Below are 20,520 nucleotides of genomic sequence, written 5' to 3'. Positions count from 1 at the left end.
TGCTGGCTTTGTTCTGTGGAAATGATTCTCAATCTTGCTTCCTTTGCTCATCCTTAAGTCAGCTCCAGTAAACCTCCTGGCACTGTCCATATTCTGAATAGATGGGCACAAAGGGCAGCGAACCCGCTCAGGTAAGAGGCAGTGTCCTGAGTAGTAGCCGAGTGAGTGATTTTGGATTCGGATAACCAGTGTCGTAAGAAAGGCACATTCACTATTTTAACTATATGGTTTCAGTATTTAAAAGGTGTTTCTATCATCTATAAAATACATTTGGAATGTTACATAGATGCTTTTAACAGTATAATAATGTTCACCTATTCCCACACCTCCCGTTTGTATGAACCACACAAGCGTATTTCTTTTCTAGAAATATGTACCCTGCTAACTAACCCACCACCAGCGATTGTTTTTCCCATTTACATGTAACTGGTTTTCATGAGTGTCTACCACATGCTAACCATTTCATGTGGATCAGCCCATCTCACACACTGCATAAGCTCTGTGGTGACAAGTGCCCTCACCACTTCTGGCTGATAAGATGACACCACCCAGCTCAGAAGGGTTGCCTTGCGTTTGGACATGGCACAAGGACGAGGAGATGCAGAGCTTGCAGCAGTGGAGGAACAGAGGACCGCACAGCCTTGGGCTCCGAAGACCCTGTCAGAGGAGCACTGCTGTCGTTAGGCTGGGCCGGGGCTCCCCCACTGTCCAGGCTGAGGTCATAACCCAGAGACTTTGTGAGACAAACACACAGAGAGGCAAGATTTCACTTTATTGTTACGTCAGTCTTACAGATAAATCCAACACAGCTGGAAACACAGAGAGGGTAAAGTGCCAATGCAAAGGCCAGCAACAGAAGGAGGGAGGAATCCAGTTCATCTCCCCCATACCCCCAGCCTGGACAGGTATTGCTATTCATCAAGTAAGGGCAGCTGACATACCAGGCAATCCACTCTACAGACACTTCAAGCTAAAGAACAGAAAATCTAGTGCTGGGTAAGAAAAAATATATAATAATTAGAGACTCAATCCTCGAATGAGTCAAGCACAGAAAAAAACAAATGATAAAAATATTATTTTTCAACTCCCTGTACTAGAAATGGACATCTACTAAGGACTGAGACAGATACCCATTCTATAAGGCTACTTCTTGCTATTGCCTGTCCTTCAGAACTGACCTTGCACACACACCCCTGGGGCCCCAGCCGGAGGCACCAAGGAACATTGAGGAGTCTGGGAAAATTGACCCAGAACTGACCTCACCAGCTCCCCAAAAGCAGACCCAGTGTTCTGTGACTATTGAAGATATGAGCTATCAGAGTGGCCACCTTGGCATCATTCAAGAAGCCTAGGTAAGACTTTCATAATTGTTAGACATTTTGAGGTGCCTCCAACCAAGCCTGAGACTCAAAGCACAATTATTTGGTTAGAGAATAATGATTTGACTATACTATGTGAAATTGTGATATCCTAAGTTTGGATCTCCCCAATTATTTCTATTCCAAAACAGGAAAATCATTGGCTCTGAGGCCCGAAGGATCATTAATGGCCATATGATTATATGAACTCAAAGAGCCACAAGACATAACTTTCCAGACTTGAGAGTTCCTGCCCTTCCTTTGGCCAGAAAACCCAAACCAAGCTTTCTGCCAACGAATCAATTCTGACTCATAGTGACTCTACCCTGTAAGACAGTGGAACTACTTCTTTGGGTTTTTGAGACTAAATCTTTTTTTTTAATCATTTTATTGGGGGCTTGTACAACTCCTATCACAATCCATCCATCCATCCACTGTGTCAAGCACATTTGTACATTTGCTGCCATCCTCATTCTCAAAACATTTGCCTTCCGCTTGAGCCCTGCTGAGACTAACTTAACAGAGTGGTCAGCCCATCTTTCTCCCGAGGAGCAGCTGATAGGGGCACACCTTGTGGTTAACAACTCAGTGTGTGACCCACCACACCACGAGGGCTCCATACTTTGGTCCACAGGGAAGCTAAATATGAAGAAACCAGGCCAGGGAAGCGCCAACATGCCTTAAACGTGGTCAAGAGTCAAGGCTCGGCGTGGGACGTTCAATTCGGAAGTAAGGTCTGAAGGGTGTCCAGAAATGGAGCCATGAAGGTAAGGGAGAGAGTGAGGGGCCTCAGGGTACATGTGCAGGTCCCTCACAGGTAAGAGAATGGAGGGGTGTGGGGTGGGGTTGTGTGTGAACTGAGGAGGCCCTGGGATCATCTCTGCTGCCCTTCAGGCGAGTCCTCCTCTGCTGGGGCTCTGCTGGCTTTTCCCTTGAGCTTCCTCTAGAGAGGCAGTGGATGAGGGCCCAGGAAATAACTCAGGGATACCTGGCAGCAAGGGTACAGATTTAGATGAGTCACCAAGGCCCTAGGCCCTGAAAACCATCTGTGGAGTCAAAACCACTTAGGGTTCCAAAGAACAGTTTGGTCAGGGCAGTGGATGAAAACCAGGCTAGAGTTTCTTGGGGGACCCATGAGACATTCTGGGAATTCGTGTCATGAACCAAGGGCAATCGTGGGAATATCTGAAAGGAATATTCACAGATAGCCTTTTAAAAAACAATTTCTAACTTCTCTGAGCCCTTCCATTTCTGGAACATAAATGTCATTACAGATACTTGGGTGTTTACATGGACACCCCAACAAGAAACTTCCAAGATGCTGCTGTGGGGTCCCCAACCTTTTGAGGGGCTCAGGAAATACTGTGCATTTAGGAAAGGTTGCAAGGAACCCTGCCAGCTCCTGTCCTGCCTCTTTCCTCACACCAGTGCAGGGCTGAAGACTGTCCCACCCCTCAACTTCTTGCTTGGAAGTTTTATTCCTACCTTCATCCCAGAAAGGTTGCTCCTGGGAAGCCTCCCACCAAGTGATTCTCAGTGGGTCCAGTCCCTTCGTCTGTGCCTGCTCAGGGATTTTAAAACTCCCTCCCTTCCCCCTGTACCCAGGCATTTGAGTTGGATCTTATAGCACCTACATTATTTTACTGATGCCTTCAATGCCATCTCAGTGAGCTTTTACTGTGACTTTTAACTGTTCCTCCCTCTATCCCCTTCCAAAAAGCTCAAGGTGAGAAACCATCTCATTCACCTTTGTAATCTCCCCCTTCAGGCACCCAGATGAAGATCTTAATGTGACATTTTGGGGCAGGGGACTTTTACCAGAGTGGCACCTCAGAGACCTCCGATGACCCAACCCTACAGCACCCTTTTTACACATTTGGCCGCTTCACTCTCCACTAGCGACTCGAAGACAAAGATGTGGTGTGGTGAATGGTTATCACATTGGTGTGGAAGCTGGGTCTGAGTCCCATGTCCCTTTCTGCCACTGACTTGGTTCATTAGGTTAGTCATCCACTGCCTCACTGAACGCTGACGGGAACTGGGGGGACTAGACGAACACTTTGGGACTTTTTCAGATTCATGCTGGAATATCAGTGAATGAACCAGAAGAAATTCTAATTGGTCTCCTGCATCTCATAGAAACAGCTGGGAGGAGGTAAAGGTCCAGTTCTGAGCTACAGGAAAAGAAGCAAGTGTATCCAGGGAGAAGTGGAACTTGGCAGCCCCTGGACTTGACTAATAAAAGCAAATGCCTGGAGGCAGCGGAGAAATAGGTCCAACGTAAGACCTGGCAGTGTCAAAAGGTCTATAAATTAAATGGTCAGAGGAGTAGAAAACAATGGCTATAACCAGACAAGATCTCTAAGCACAGACTACAGTCTAGAGAAGTCTGGGTGGGAAGGAGCCCCTGAAGCTTCTATTACAGGGAAGGACTTGGTCCACAGCGAGTTGCTACTTCATTTGGTACAGCGTTCTGTCAGCCTCGTGTGTATGCACACACACAGACATGCTGCAGCCTGTAGTTAGGCTTCTGAAGTGCTGAAATGAGAAAATAGAGGGAATTTTAAAAGGCTGGGCTGAAGACAATGTTGATTTAAAAACTCTTGATCTTCCTCGCGACTCTGGGTGCTACATCACCATGCATTCTGAAGTGTCCGCTAGAGAGTTTTGTGGGATGGTAAGCTCTAGGGGTGTTGAGGGGTGGGCTTGTTTAGGCTTAGAGACCAAAGGCAGGATATCCCCAGAGTCTTCCATGCCCCCAGGTACTGACAGATGGATTTGCTGTGACTGAACCAATCTAGGCACTCACTTGTCTTCAGTCAAGGAAACAGTCTCCACAAAAGGGATTTCCTCTTTGTCTGACTTGCCCATGACCAGCCGGTGTTTATCCAGGTTTATGATGCACTGAAAACAAAGGAGAATCACTGGTCATTGTCCATGAGCTCATTATGAGGTCCCCATGGAAGAAGCCCTTGCCTCAGAGAGTAAATATAAAAAGGGACAGTGGAATTGATCCTACCTTCAGGGACCGGAGTGTCTGAAGACCAAAGGATAAGCTTTTCTCATTGTCCTCTAAAAAAACAAGTACAAGTTTCAGATTCGGCTAATTCCATGCTGGTTAAGAAGTCTGTTTCTTACAGAAGTCGGTTTCTTACAGAAGGGTCATGGGGAGGAGATGAGCCAGTCAGGGTGCAGTATAGCACTGAGGAAACATATAGCTTCCCTCTAGTTCTTTAATGCTCCACCACCCCCCTCCCAACTAGCCATCACGACCTCCGTTCTACCTTACAAATCTGGCTAGACCAGAGCATGTACATGGGTACAGATAAGAGCTGGAAACACAGGGAATCTAAGACAGATAACCCCCCCTTAGGCCCAATATTGAGAGTAGCCATACCAGGAGGGGAAGGTATGGGGAGATAGTGGTGACCGATCACAATGATCTACCTATAACCCCCCTCCCAGGGGTACAGACAACAGAAAAGTGGGTGAAAGGAGATATCAGTCAGTGTAAGGCATGAACAAAATAATAATTTATAAATTATCAAGGCTTCATGAGGGAGGGAGGCTGGGGGGGGGGCGGGAAATGAGAAGCTGATACCAAGGGCTCAAATAGAAAATGTTCTGAGAATGATGATGGCAACAAATGTACAAATGTGCTTGACACGATGGACAGATGGATTGTGATGAGTTGTATGAGCCCCCAATCAAATGATAAAAAAAAAAAAGAATTTTGCTTTATCACCATAGGTTCCATCTATCAACCAACCATTTGTCTGTCTGTTCCTTTATCCAATAAACATCTACTGAGCGACTACTGTACGAACTAATCTGCTCAAATCAAAGCATTAAAAGGAAATAGCCCCAGGATTCAAACCTGGCTCTCTTTAACTCTAGAAGAAAAAGTCCTTTAGACAAAACCCGGGAATAGAGTAATTTGGAGTGGAATGTGCAAGGGGGAAGCATTGAAAGAGCCTTGGAAGACTATCAAAGTATTCATGGAAATTGCTTTTACCTCCAACCACCTCATGGAAAGCTCCAAGGAGCCATTTTCATCGGAGCATAATGACCCTTGCTTCTTGCCCCTCGGTGTCTCCGGAATTACACACTCCTTTTACAGAGGAATTCTCAACCTCTCGTGAACTTTTGGAAAGTGGACACCTGGGATTTTGAAAAAGCCACTACTTACAGCCCTGAGATCTCATGAGAGTTTGGTGGAGGTAGGAGGGGCTTGCGCCTTGGGGCCTTTCGCTCTAGTCCCCAATTCCACTTACCAACCACAGCTGCTGGGCAGTCCAGGCGGAGGGAGCCCAGTGTAATCACGAGGTGCTCAATCTGGCCCACGACTTTGAGATGCCGGGGTAGAGAAAGCTTCTCCCCTTCGTGCTTGTGAGATCTGACATGCTCCTTAAGCCTGCATCAGAGGGAGAACACCAGCGCCCCTTTGAGAGATGCTTCTGCGGGACTCTGATAATGCCTACTTTCCGGCCTATGACTGGGCTGCTCCAGGGATTTCCTTGGATTAATTTACGCAAACAATCCTAGCCTGCTTACATCTGCTATTTCAATTCTTTGTCCTACACATGTCAGGGCCTCTCCAAACACAAGTCCTGCCCCTGATCTCAGAAAACTTACACTCACAACCTGCATTGGTGAAGAGTTGGCACACTCAAGAGAACCCTATTTTGCATCATAACATCCCTAACGAGGTGTGAGGCAGTTTAGTGAGCACAGTAGCTCTCAGCGAAAGGTTCCCCCTCATTTCAGAAGACGCTTTGTTCGGTGTCCACTTTTCTCTGTGCCTTCTATCTTTCTCCTGGTCAGCCCACCCTCGTCAGTTGCTCTTAGGTTATAAGGACAATGGGCAGGTCCTTATCTGCTAGTTGCGCTGACACCGGTGTCGGTGTCGTGGAGGGAGTGCGCCCTGGTTGCACGTGTCTGCGCGGGGGGGTGGGGGGGGAGGGAGGGAAGCGCACCGTGGGCTCACACAGTTATGGAAGTTGACTGGGACAACCAGCACCCGAGCTATTCTGGGGTGGTGGATAAACACTTAATTATGGACTTTGTGTGCCAATGCTGCTGCTTTCCTCCACTGCCTCTCCTTTGCTGTTCTAGTCCATCCAAAGGAAAAATAATTGCAGTTTTACAGAGGGTTATTAATTCCTCTGGAATCGTGGCAGCCTGCTGCCTAATTATGCCCCAGTACATTATTAGCCTTTCTGGTCCCATCATCTTGCACTCGGTCTCCTCTATGCACACAGACAGGCTCAGGAGTCTTCCCACGAGAGCACAGGTGCCCTGGACGTCCCCCTTGACCCTAAATAGCAATATTCAAAATCCACAGATAGTTTAAAAGTGTTAGGGGGGAGATGAGAAAGAAAAGAGATCACGGAGTATACAAATTACACCTTAAGCAACCCCTCCCTCAGAATACAGACATTCTCAGATAGACTCCTGTAGCTACCTTCAGGCTGGGAAATGACTGATCATATTAGGGCTAGCGGCGTGGATAAAGATATTGTGTGATCTTCCGGATACTGGGCCAGACCCAAGAGCCCATCTGGGCTTTGGAGGAAAGCACAGAGGAAAGGAAAATAGAGACTGATGAGTAAGGACCAAACCCAGGGTTGTCCAGTTGAGTAGGACTCGCAGAAACCCTCAAGGGCAGAGCAGAATGGCTCCTTATGTTTCCTGACACTGGAAATCTTTATAAAAACAGATAGGCTCGTCCTTCCCCCACAGACTGGCTGGTGGGTTTAAATTGCTGGCTTCGTAGTTGGTAACTCAATGCTTAATCCGTGGCACTACCAGGGATCCTTGAGGAATAGGGAGGAAAGGCAGAAAATGGCCTTTTCCGTCTAAACGAGGGAGGACCATCGATCTGCTACAGAACTGAAGTTACTTACTATCTGTGGTGTTTCCCCCTCACTCAATTCCCAGGAGAATCAGATCTTACACAGAGGAAACTACTGGTTAGTTATAGGCCCAGCAGCAATCAAATCCCACTGTCATCTCTATGTCACAATTCTGGGGGTAGGCAGATGGGTTCCCGGAAGGCCTGGTCAGCTAAGATCAGCCATGTATCTGCTTCTACTTATCAGGGGTGCATCCACAGGACCAAAACAAAAACCTACTGCCGGCAGGTGAGTCCAACTCAGAACAACCCTGTAGAGCGTTTCTGAGGCTTTTAAATCTTTATGGAAGAAGACTACCTCCGGAGAAGGAGGAGGAGTCTCTGTGGGTTTGAACCACGAACCTTGCAGTTAGCAACCCAAGGTTACACAAATGGACCACCAAGGCTCCTGACCAACAAGTTAGTGAGTGTGGAGTCGGTTATAATTCACTGCAAGGCTAAGTCCAACAGAACAAACACTGCCCGGTCCTGTGTCATCCTCACCATCGATCCTCTGTTTGGGCCCACTGCTGAGTCACTGTGTCCATCCATCCTGTCAAACCTTCCTCTTTTTATTTTTTTTCTGCCCCTCTACCTTTACCAACAGAACAGAGTCTTCTAATTTGTTTGGCAGATAAGGGCAGGACACACACTGAACCAGGGATTTCATACTTCCTTGCCCCAGAGTCCAGAAGCTTCTACACAAAACTTACTATGTGGGCTACTGGAGAGCCTGGAGCTTTCCTGGCCCAGTGATTCCTAGCAGCTGCCTGACAAGCCACCACTCTTCTGCTCTAAGAAGAACTCTGGTTCCAGCTGAAATTCGAGTCCTGCACATTTTCCTTAGCGCCTTTGTTGAGAAGCTCATGAAGCGAAACCGCAAAAACAGATCCTCAAGGAGTGCATTCGCATCTGACTCCCCCTCCGCACACATGGTGGCTACTTACCCCAATCTGTCCACACAGGCTGAGGAGATGAGATTGTACCGACAGCCTGTGTCAACCAAGGCTTTCACGTCCTTCCCAGCACACTGTGGGGAGGAAACACACTGTCCAAAAAGGAGCCAGAAGCGCCAAGGCGCAGGGAGAGCCAGGCAGCAGATGTCATCTGAGTGACAGGGGTGGAGGCACCCCTACAGTTACCAGATGGCACTCCATCCCATCTTCACCTTGGCATAGCCCTCTTCCTGCGGAATCCAGTGTGAACAGAGGTTCCCGAAGACCGGGGGTATACTCCACGTGGCAGGGAGCTTTCATCTATCTTTTCCATTTTTCATCACCACATACCCCATTTACAAGCCTAACGAAAGCTTTGGTTCTTCCTTCCATAAAGATGCATGCACATGCAAAACCTTCCCACACCCTCCAGTGTTGCCTGGCGTGCTGCCTTCACAGTCTATGTATGAATTCTGTGGTAAGCCCCACCGCTCTACAGTGCTGGGAGAAGAGGGCCAACTCTTGGGAACCACAGAACGCTCCCACACCCCATTCTCCAGAAACTCCCCCAAAGGCCTTCAGAACATTACCTGGCAAGAAACCAAGATCATGTCATCATCCTCGGCCTTCTTTAGACTCTCGGACTTGGCCTGGGTGAGTCTGTTGGTCTTGGAGGCCCAAGGGACACGGCTGCTCCGGAGTTTCGACAAGTTGGTTTCCATGAGGCGTCTCTGCAGAATGTTATGAGGTTGCTTGAGGGAGACAAGACAGAGGCTTCTTAGTGACAGGCCATTTACCCTCACCTTCCCCCTGTCCCCAAGGTGTCACAGAAATAATGACAGTCTCCCGTTATTGTTGCATTTATCCTTCCTCCAAGCAGGGGCTTCACTAGTGTTGTCAGAGCAGGTATATAGACTGAGTGAGTGGGAGAACACGGGAGGGTTCTGGGAAATATGGATAGGGCCAATGCAGAGTGTCTGGTTGGAGCGATCTAGGGAACTTTGTGATTCAGACTACTTGGGCCTGCTGCCCCTCCTCCCCGTACAGAAGCATCACAGAGGACATATGACATCATTGCACATGGAATCCATGATTTCCATACCTTACCAAATGACTGCAATCAGTTCCTTTCAGAAAGGGGAGCTTCAGCGTCTTTTCACAGGCTGAAGAAGCTACCTACCCCTGAGTCAGAAACTCATCTAATTCCTACTCCACGCTTCACTGCCTCAGTCTTGCTTCCTAGACCCTGCCTGCATGGGCCTTGGGAGCTGAGTCATCAGTGGTGAGGGAGTGAGGAGTTAGACAGGAATTCAAACCTTTGAGCAGCACTGGCAGGAAGCACACTGGAACCTGGCAGAATGCACAAGACTCATCACACCCCTCTAGGCTGGCCTCAAACCACTGACTCTGTCCTGCCATATACTTATCCTCCTCGGTTCAATAGGCCCCGTGTGTGTGTGTGTGTGTGTGTGTAAAAGGGAGCACAAGAGGGAGCCAATACACAGGAGCTCTTATATCTGTGCTAGGAAACTGGATGTTAGGAAGCAGAATAAGGAGTTCAGGGCAGTTATGTCCATCTTCTACTTTTCCTACCCAAAGTGCTCTCCTCGAAGCATAAAAAAAGTAATCTGAGTTAATAAATGTCTATTAGCAAAAATCTTAAGTCCATTTTCCAAGAACACAACACCCCCGCCACTCACTGCCTGCCCCCACCCCCACCCCCCTGGCCCAGGGACAGCATCTAACCCCAAGCTTCTATGTAGCACTTGCCGGATGGCACTTTAATTCTAGGGGGGAAAGAGAATCACTCTTGGAGCCTACAACATGCCCTAGGGAGTGGGTAGGACTGGAGAAGCTCTTCATTATCTGCCACTGCACAGATTCTGCGGAAGAATGGAGTCAGAGCCATGACTCACTGAACCCTGGTGAGGCAAAGAAATGGGTTCCCGAAATACAGTGATTATTGGCAAAGCAGGTTCTAAATGAGTATCCCAGGGGAAAGCGAGCGGGGAGGTATTTCTAGAGGAAACGAGAGTGTCTAAGCTTCATAAGAAGCTAGAGGAAGTGCAGACTGTATCAGATTTCCTGATGCTGCACTAGTACATTGCTCCTCAAAAGAAACTAGAAATAGGGGATGGGGATAAAAGAAAGAGAAGCACATTTATGAGGGGTTTGATGGAATATTGCTGATTTCATGTGTTAAGGTGGGCTGTGTGCTTCTTTAACTTCCCCCTACCCCCCACAAAAAAAAACAACCCAAAAAACAGGAGGACTGAGAAGGTGAGGCAGCTCTGTACCATGCTGCCGTCCACTGGTTAAGACCTCTGAAAGTGAAGGGTCGCCAGGGCAGAGGATGCCCCTCTGCCACCTTCAAAGGGGCAACGCCCTGCTGGCTGACACTTAAAAAAAAAAGAAAGAAAAAACAAAACAAAAATGAGAGTGTGAAAGCGAAAAAGGAAGGAGGGAAACAGAAATGGATTGGAAGTCTTTAGTGATATACAAGTTCATTTCAAACGTATGGCAGGGTGGGGGGAGTAACCAGAAACTATTTGTTGTAAACTGTCACTACTAAGTGTAGGGTCTTAGCTCAAGCCAGACTAACGCAGGTGTTTGGTCCTCTCAGTCTACACTGAGCACGAGCGTCCCTTTCATGTGTTCAGCTTTCACACACACACGGGGAGATTGAAAACACAAGGTCAGGGACACCTCAGTTAAAAAAAACAAAAAGGAAGACCGAATAAGGCAATGAATTTGAATTATGGGTTTGGCAAGGAATATTGAGTATACTGAACATGCATAAATCAGTCTTAAAGAGGACAGTCGGAATGCACTTTAGGAGCAAGGCTGGTGAGCCTTTCTCTGATTTACTTGGGATGTGCTACTGGGCGGTCAGTTCACGAGGACATCATACGTGGTAAGAGTCAACAGAAAAATGACCCCCATAAGATGGACTTGCACTGTGGCTGAAGAATGTGAGAAGGGCACAGGACCGGGCTGTTTCCTTCCGTTGAGCTGACCCATCAGCACCCAGCAATGCCAGACTACCCGATAAACAGATTAGCATGTATTCTTTTTCACCCACCCTATTTTTTGCACTTTAAAACATCTAAATCTGCAGTATAAATGAACCTCAATTTGACGAATTCCCTAATGGCCATTTAGGATTGATTCCACAATTCTCCCATTAGAAAACTAATGTTGTAATAAACTCAACACACGATCTTTATTTATTTTTTAAATGCTATCTTTCTTGAAATTCTCCTCCACTGGTTTCTAAAACCCTATTTATATCTATGCCACACCTTTCTCTTACTGGTTTCTTGTTCTCTGATCATTTCTCCACCTTCAGAATTCCCCATTGCTCTCCTCCATCCTTTTCTCGTTCTGCACGTGCTCCAACCTCTTCTCTCCGCTTTCACTGAACCGATGGATGTCTCCTTCATCTCTGTCTCGAACCCAGTCCGTGCTGGAGTTTTAGCCCCGAGACCCAGCTGCCTATCTGAACCTGTTCTCTCCATTGAGACTCTCCGCAGGCACCTCACACTGGTCTTTCACTGTCTCCCTTACTCTCCACCTTGGTGTGTAACATCCTTAAAATACCACTGGTCTTTTGCTTTCCATTTCTACTGCTGCTGCTAAGCTCATGCCAGCCCCTAAAATGTCATTTTCATGACTCCTACAGAGGGCTTCTAGCCCACTGTATCAACATAAAATCCTCAATTTAATGTTTAAGATCTTCCACAAACTATTACTTACCCTCCTCCCATAACTCACTTTATTTCTCCATAAAAGCTTTCTACTTTAGGCTTCTAAGCATCACTTTCCTTTTCAGTGATAAAAATGGCTTGCGTCCCAACATCCTGTTCTAGTTAACATTCTGGGTTATTTCCTTCCCACTAGTCTCAACACCCACTCTTTTTTTTAATCGTTTTAGTAGGGGCTCATACAGCTCTTATCACAATCCATACATACATCAATTGCCAACACCCACGCTTGATTCTTCTCTTTCCTTCCCTCTTGGCCCACGCATCACTGGTACTTCCTTTAAAACATATCTTGAATCAATATACTTCTCCCTGTCTTCCCTAACTCCAGTTATCATCTAAAAACACATCATTTCTTATCTGCACCACAACAGCACTCATTTGTCTTTTGCCCCTTCTTCCTTCCCAATCGATCCTCTACAGAGCAATCAGAACCAGGTCACACCCTCCCCCTTACTCAAAACTTCTCAATGGCTTCTCATGGTCCTTCAAATACAATGTAAACTCCTTCGCATGGTCTAAATTGACCGTCTATGTCTGATGTCCCATTGTTGAGTCGCTGAGAGAGATTTGCCCGTAAAGCTGAAAACAAAAGCTGTCAATCCTAGCTTAGAGTTAATGGTTCAAAGAATATGCTTTGTAGTCAGGGTTGAGTTCAAGTTACTAAGTACCTCATAGTGCTCTTGTGAGATTAAATGAGATGTCATTGTCAGCTGCAGAGTGATATCTTAAACAGCAGTAGCTGCATGCAGAGGAAAGGAGCTCAGGTGGCACTGTGGTTAATCATTGGGCCACTAACTGAAAGGTCAGTAGTTCAAATCCAGTAGCTACTCCATGGGGAAAAATGAGGTGGTTTGCCCCTGTAAAGATTGGTAGTCTTGGAAACTCTAGGAGCACTTCTGTTCTGTCCAGCAGGGCTGCTGGGAGGCAGAATCAACTCAGAGGCAGTGGATTACACTGTGTACTATATTCATATGTGTTTCAGATTCTCCTGCACAGTCTCAAATAAAATAGAAGCTTGGTATTATTCATTTTTATTACCTTAGGAGATCCTAAAATCATTTAACTCCATTTTAGTCCTTAAATACTGTCTCTATAAAACATGGATTCCCGAGACGCTTACCTCAAGCACAGTATACATATCTCCATCTCTGGTCTGGGGGATCTAAAAGGGCACTCATAGATGTGCCATCTCTTCTTTGCTTCCTGGCTACACCCCCACAGGAATGCATACAAATTGTCCTGGAGTTTGCAGTTGCTTAAAAGCATATGGGAAATCTACTAAGGCAGACGGTCACACTGCCCGAGCCTTCTGTGTTCTGTCCCTTTGCCTGTGCCTCATGATCCATCGACACGTCACGACAACGGGAACAGCCTTATTTGTGATGGTTGCCTACTTTGTCTGAGAGGGTGGTTTCTCACTGCCAATGGCAGGATGCATTTTTGGAAAAAATTACTTCACACCTGGATGGAGAACTGAACCACCTAACTGTTAAGGACTTCTTACTCGGAAGTTCAACAGAGCACAACGGGAGGGCACTTCCTTTCTATATTCTGGTCGGCTGGCTCCTCAGGGAACGATGAAACTATCATCAGGTGTTGGTCTCCATCCCTATTGTCACACCAGGCTAATCACTTCTTGCACTCAACTCCTCTAGTGCACACTGACTGTAACATCCTAACAACCTACATGTTGTTGGACAAGAGAACTTTGTGACCATAGACGAGAGCGTACAACAGAGGTACAAAAGCAGCAGGATCCGACTGAAATTGAAGATCTCCAGAGCCATGACTGCAATGGTAAGCCTGATTTGTACACTAGTTGAGTTCGTATGCGGTGGCATTACGGATGTCTAATCCATCAGGCACCATCACCGATGCTCTAATTGACAAAGGTTCTGATCACATATCAGACAATCGGAATATAGGGTTTCGTGATCACTGGGTTTTGCTGTTTCCTACTGTTCTTTCTAACCTCACTCCTAATTCTAGTCAGTTTTGCTAAGCCCTTGGCTACAAGCAAAATCAACTACAGATAGGAAAGCAAACCTCCCTCTCTCTGCTGCTGGACAATTAAGTGTCTGACCTGATATGGGTGGGTCATTCCATCATATAGCAAAGACAGTAGGCTATCATGTTACATGACTGCTCAAATAAATTTTTTAAGTCCTTAGCACAAGAAGAATATTTACGAACACAGGCAGATTCTTCCAGCTGTTTTACAGTCAATAAGACATTATTCACTCCTACCTTTGGGTGTAGCTCTTTTCCCCAATACTCCCTTACGGTTTGGGTGAAAGTTTACAGAGTAAATTAGTTTCTCATTCAACAATTTATACATTTTCCTTTCATGACAACAGTTGCAATCCCTTCAACACAACACTCTTCCCACGTCCTCCCTGGGTTCCTGGTTCCCAAGATCCATCTTTCCTGCCCTCCTACCTTTGAACTTTGTTTTTGTGCACATGTCCACTTTGGTCTCGTATAGTTTATCATTCTGAGAAGCACATTCCTCGTGGGTGCTACTGCTCACTTTCTAAATCTGTTCTCCAGCTGAAGGTCATCTCTGGGAGGAGAGTTAGTTCTAGGTTTGACGGGCATCTAAGGGCCATGGTCTTGGAGGTTCTACCAGTCGTCTAGTCTTTTTATGAACTTGACTTTTCTTTCTGCATGTCCCCCTACTCTGTGCAGACCCTTCTACCATGATCCTGATCAAAGTACCGGCATTTAGTAGTAAGAGCCAGTCCCATCTAGTTCTTCTGGCCTCAGGTAGTGGAGGCGGTGGTTTGTCTGCTCTGTTAGTCCTTTGGACTATTTATTTTCTTGAGTCTTTAGTTTTCTTCATTCTTTTGTGCCACATGGGAAGAGACGAACCATTTCACTTAGATGGCCTCTTGCGAGCCTTTAAGACCCAGTCACCACTCACCAATGTAGGATGTAGAACACCATCTTTATTGACAACTAATTAGCATTATCTTATGCTACTGAGATTTTCTGGGAAATTATGGTCCCAAACCCTCAAGCTCAGTGACTCAGCTCCTCAAAGTGTTTTGTTATGGCTAAAAAGTATGCATAACTTTGCCCCTTTATGCTCTACTTTAAGCTTGAACATATGTGCAGCAATACCAGGTACATGCTGACATATTCCCTGCCAAACCTACATATGCTCGTGTGCATACCCCCCTTGCCTTCCCACACCTGGTCAGCTTACATAGCTACCTGTTCATGTATAAATTATTGTTGTTATTACTGCTATCAAGAGTATATAATAGTATTTATCTTTGTTGCCTTTTCCTCTTGGGTCCTTCCCAGTATCTTCTTCTGCCTTGGTCATACTATGCTGGTCTGACCCTTACTGCACATTGCTTTCCACGTCACCCAAATTAATTATGACACATCTCTTCCTCTCCCTCCCATCCCTGGTAACCACCAAAGAATGGGTCTTTCTGTGAGTAAACCTCCTCTTGATCTTTTAAAATAATAGTTGTCTCATACAATATTTTTCCTTTTGTGATTGACTTATTTCATTCAGCATAAATTTCCTGCAGATATGACCATGTGAGAGATTTTGGGGGTTTAATTTTTAATCTAATACAGAATAAGCAACATGAGATGAAAAGATAAAGTAAAAGGGCCCAACCCAAGAAATAAGATTTATATTCCACAACAGACTTGATGGCAGCCAAATACACACAAAATTAGAAAAGGGAAAAAGCACTTCTATGGAGCCATGATTGCCCATGGGAGCTGTTTGCCAATCCACCGAGTCTAGGAATACTGTCAGAAACAGCATGGGAAGGGATAATTCATCAGTTAAATTTGAACTGAGGTCACCAGTGTGAGGAAAAGCAGCACATGATGCCCACACTAGCACAAACCTGAGTCAGTGAAAATTCATGTGTTCTTTGTCCCATTCCCACTCCCCACCCACCCCATCTCCTCTGATCTATCTTCCTTATATTGAATTACTTTATAACCCTCTTCACACAAGAACTGTTCTGTCAATTTTGGCATCCTCCATATTTCACTTATAGTGAAAAACAACGACATCAGCTTTGGTCTATCGAGTATATGCGGGGCCTTCAAATAGTTCCGTTATTATTCATTCCATTTACACACACACACACACACACACACACACACACAATGGAAGTTCCTTCCTGTGCCTACAGAAAGTGATAAGTGTGTGCTTCCATAGGTTATTTCTAAGATTGTACCAAATCAGCCCCATCAGTTCCGAGAGAGCTAAGCACGCTGCCCCACCCAGCAGTCACAGCTCTGTCTGTCTTGGCTTCTGTGACCTGGTTGTGGCTCTTCTGCACAATCACTTGCACATTAAAGGTGTGGGAACAGTGGTAATGAGGGAGAGAAAGTGAGAACTATGGCTCAGGGCCTCATAGTCAACTGCTATGTGTCACAGCTGTGGTAATGCCTGCTTCCTAAGGGTGCTTGCTCCTTGCAGCCTGCTCTCTGTGCTCTTGGTTGGCTCAAGTGAAGTAGACAAGGGTCCAAAGAGCAGGTAGAACTCCTAGGATGGAGAAGCATAAGGATCCCTCTCTTAAGGGCAGGGGAGGCTCCCTGACAGCCCAGGGCAACCAGTGTCCCTCAGATGTTATATCTAGTGTGGAGGGAAGAAAACAATCTCACGTATCCATTCTCCTAATACGTCCTTGTTTATTAGTTTGTGGGGTTTCCAGGGACTAGAGTTATTTTGGCCTAAAAGGTAAAAGACGTGGACGCGACTTGTAAAATGAATTTTGAGTACTTTAAAGTGTAAGCGGGAAGAGGTAGGCAGAAGAGGGAGGAGGAGGGAGGGTCAGATGAAAGGAAGGAGGGAGAGGGTTTTAAGAGAGAATGAATGAGATATTTTTTCTAGCAATATATTTCAGTCTCTGACTACTCGGGCTAGTATAAGTCATTTTGACTACCTTATGGCTTGCGCATAAAAAAATAAATTTAAAACAGAGCAAGATAACTGGAATAGACATCCCTTGCACATAAATAAATAAAAATGATTATCACACTGGAGGCAGGGCACATTTGATGCTGGCATAGGGGTGAGCTCTTCTTTCCTTTCAGTCCATCCTTTTAAAGAAAGTAGATGCTGAAATTCTGCCCCTTATAATCATTCTAGGGCTAAAAATGACAATTTCAGTGATTCGAGCTGGCCAAACGCTCCTAATTATACATCTGTATGTATGTTAGATGCAGGAACCTGGTGGTGTAGTGGTTACCCATTGGGCTGTATTCCACATGGTCAGCAGTTTAGAACCACCAGCAGCTCTGTGGGAGAAAGACTAGACTTTCTACCCTCTTAAACAGTTACAGCCTCAGAAACCTACAGGGCGTCCCTATGAGTCTGCTTTGACCCAATGGCTGCTAAGTGTGTTCAGGTTTTTCCTTTATAGATTAGACACTGGGCTGTTAACAACAAAGTCGAAGCTCACACTCACCAGCTATTCCGTGGGAGAAAGATGCTGCTGTCTGCGCCCATAGTTACACTCTCAAAACGCTATATAGGGTTTGCTATGAGACCCAATGGACAAAATAGCAGGTTGGGTAATAGGAATTTTCTATGTATCTAAAAATTACATAGGGCATGGACTTCGACTGTAAAATAAATTCCACTAATGTTTCATCAATTACTGTCCAGATGAATCAAGTTCGAAGTAAATCATAAAAGTGGCCAAAAAAAGAGGGCCAAGAATCAGATCGAGTTATTTTCACTGGTTAGTCTAAGCACCCACCCTCATCCACACAGGGCAGCGTGGTCTTTTGGGCGCAGACTTTTGGTCCCCGAATTCTGCTGCAAACCACGAAGAATGTCCCCCCTATACTTTTGCTAGAACAAAGCCTGCGTCAGCCTCGGGGCCACCCAGGAGCTGGGCAGTGAGACGGGGCAGCCCAGCTTCCACCCGCGACCACTCCTGGGCCAGGAAGGAAAGAGAATGAATGGTGAAAAAGCCTTTGGGGTCCGGGAAACCTTCACAGTTGGACCCCCTTTTTCCCTCCTCACCCAGGATGGAAGGACAAAGGGAGATGGGACCAAAATCAACCTGGGAGAGATCTTTCCATAGAGAGAAGATAGATTCAACAGAAGAAACCGCACACAAGCGCACCCCACCTCCCCACCCCTTTTCCACTGTCTCCTTCGCACACCCAAAAGTCACCTCTGTCTGGGTCATCGGACCTGCAAGCAGTCCGGGTGGTGTGTGGGTTGTCAGCGGGCGCTGGGAGGCTCAAGCCCCAGGCCACCAAATTCCAAATTCGCCTTTAATGAAGGGGGAGCAAAGGCGAGCTGGGAGCCAGAGGTCAGGGCAGGGACGCCTCAGTCTCCCGGAGGAAAGGGAGCCGGAGAGAAGAGGCGGAAAGGAAGGGGCACGTAGGGACGCGCTGACGGCGTCCAGGGGGCGAGCGCAGCAGGCTGCGCGGGACCCTGGGTCCGTGGCCGCGCAAGAGCAAGCGGGTGGGCCAGCCGCGCGGTGACTCAGTGAAAGTGGCCATGGGCGGGCCCGGGGAGAACCCCACCGCACGCGCGCAGGCGACGCCGCAGCCGCGGGCTCACCGTGTCCTTGGACGAGCCCAGCTTCTTGAGGCCGTCCAGCGGCAGCAGGTCGGCCGAGTCCTTGTGGATGAACTGCACCGCCTGCTTCATTCGGCGCTGCTGCCGCAACGCCGCCGCCTCCCGCATGTCGCTCTCCTTGCGGCCGCCCTCGGTGAGGAGCCCTGAGTAAAACATGGCTGAGGCGCCGGCGGCCCCGCGGCCCGAGGGGTCCCCGCTCCTCTGCTGCCCCGCAGCCTCGAGCTCCTTCAGCGGCGCCCGAGCCGCGCGCGCCGCGCCTTTTATAGCCGAGCGTGACGTCAGGGCGGCAGCCAGTGCGCGCGCGGGGGCGGGGCCTGGCAGCGTGCCCGCCGGCGCGCGGCTCCCTAGCGCCCCCCGTCGGAGGCTCAGCTCCGGGCCGGGCCGGGCCGCCCCGCCCCGAGGGAGAGCCAGCGAGCCACGGGCGGTGCTGGCGGTGGACCGGGGGCGTGAAGGGCGCATCGCGGCCTCTGCATCCGGCAGCCCCGCTCCCGGGCAGGTGCCCGCATCCTCTGCATGGGGAGCGGCCTCGCCATCCACCGCTGCCAAGTCGGCCCCACCCCCACCCCGCCCTCCGGGGGTACCCGCTCACCTGTCCACGCCGTGGCAGACCCCGGGATCACCGACAGCTGGGCCATGCCCCGAGTCCGGTCGCCCGTCCCGGGGCTCCGTTTGGTAGATCCCCACGGCAGGGCGCCCCCACCTCCGCGCCCCCTTCCGGAGCCCCCGCGCCCGCCGCCGGGACGCGGGAGGCCAGGCAGCACGGACCGAAGTTGGGAGAGCTCAGGATTTCACCAACTTCAGGTTGGTCCCCACCCACTGGGACACGTGACTGGGGGGCAGCGCCTGCGGGAGGGCAGGCTGGAGCTGGGCCTGGGCCTTGGGGTGGGGGGTGGGGGAGACTCCCTCCTCTGGCACTCAGTGCCGGCGGCCAGTCGGGCACCCGCGGGCACCTGCGCTTACCAGACGAGAATGCAGGCGAGGGTCCCTGCCGCCACCCAGGGACTGCACAAGAACGCGAGCCCAGCACCCGCTCTTCAGAGCACCTGTCTCACTGCGCAGGGGGCTGGCGCGGCCTTCCCATATTCAAGCCCATTTTCGTGAACCTTCCATGCTTTAAGCCCTACTTACGGTGCCTCGAGCATCCTGAGTTCTGGCCTACAGGCTGACTGGATATCAACCTCTTTCCAGGAACCAAGCCATAACGTCCACGAAAATATGGGAGATCCCGAATCCTGGCGACCTTAAGTGTGCAGAACTGTCTCGCAGGGTTCCCAAGGCTGTGCTCTGTCAGAAGCAGACCACAGGAACTTTCGGGTGGGGGTCCACTAGTAGTTATGAGCTGTTTAGACCACTTTGATGCCTTTTGGACCAACTAGTCACCAGTTGCCCATCCTTACTCTTAGGGCTCTTAAAGGTAAAGACCCACATTGCTATGTGACCTCCTCCCACCAGCTTGGCCACTCTTGTCTCTTTTGCCTTCTTGAGAGAAGCTAAGCGCCTTCTTGCTCCTTGAGAATGCACTGCCTTTGACCATCCCTCTCCCCCGCATGGAATGGCCTCTTTCACTTTCTCCAACACTGTCCTTGTAGGACCTCAGCCCGATTATCATTTCCTTGGGAAATCCATCCGTGACGTCCTGGAGGAAGTGAATTTTCCCTAGTTACATATTATATATGAGGGTAAGAAAATATTGTTCCAAAGTGATAGACACCTTTATTTTTTAACATAAATCATTTTATTGCGGGCTCTTACAGCTCTTAAAATAATCTGTACATCAATTATATCAAGCACATTTGTACATATGTTACCACCACCATTTCTGAACCTTTTCTTTCTACTTGAGCCCATTGTATCAGATCTTAAAAAAAAATCATTTTATTGGGGGCTTGTACAGCTCTTATCACAATCCATACATTTGTACATTTGTTGCCCTCATCATTCTCAAAACATTTGTTTTTTACTTGAGCCCTTTGGTTTCAGCTCCTCA

General features: G+C 48.0%; 1 protein-coding gene and 1 non-coding gene across 2 annotated transcripts; one reads left to right on the top strand and one right to left on the bottom strand.

The window, feature by feature from the left end:
* Positions 1-765: 765 nt before the first annotated feature.
* NRIP3 (nuclear receptor interacting protein 3) lies at positions 766-18,754 on the bottom strand. The gene is made up of 7 exons (XM_075546104.1): positions 18,516-18,754; positions 8,777-8,938; positions 8,199-8,281; positions 5,633-5,772; positions 4,378-4,430; positions 4,168-4,262; positions 766-3,896 (listed from the first exon to the last, which is right to left on the bottom strand). The coding sequence occupies exons 1-7, from the start codon at positions 18,687-18,689 to the stop codon at positions 3,881-3,883; spliced, it is 723 nt and encodes a 240-aa protein (XP_075402219.1). The 5' UTR covers positions 18,690-18,754; the 3' UTR covers positions 766-3,880.
* On the top strand, positions 10,452-10,589 carry LOC142447784 (small nucleolar RNA SNORA47). The gene has a single exon (XR_012784434.1). It is a non-coding gene; the product is annotated as a small nucleolar RNA SNORA47 (small nucleolar RNA).
* Positions 18,755-20,520: the final 1,766 nt, after the last annotated feature.

This window comes from Tenrec ecaudatus, chromosome 4 (assembly GCF_050624435.1).
Source record: "Tenrec ecaudatus isolate mTenEca1 chromosome 4, mTenEca1.hap1, whole genome shotgun sequence".
Classification (NCBI taxonomy): Eukaryota; Metazoa; Chordata; class Mammalia; order Afrosoricida; family Tenrecidae; genus Tenrec; species Tenrec ecaudatus.
The sequence above is the reverse complement of the archived record's forward strand: the minus strand, read 5'-3'. Positions and strand labels throughout refer to the sequence as shown.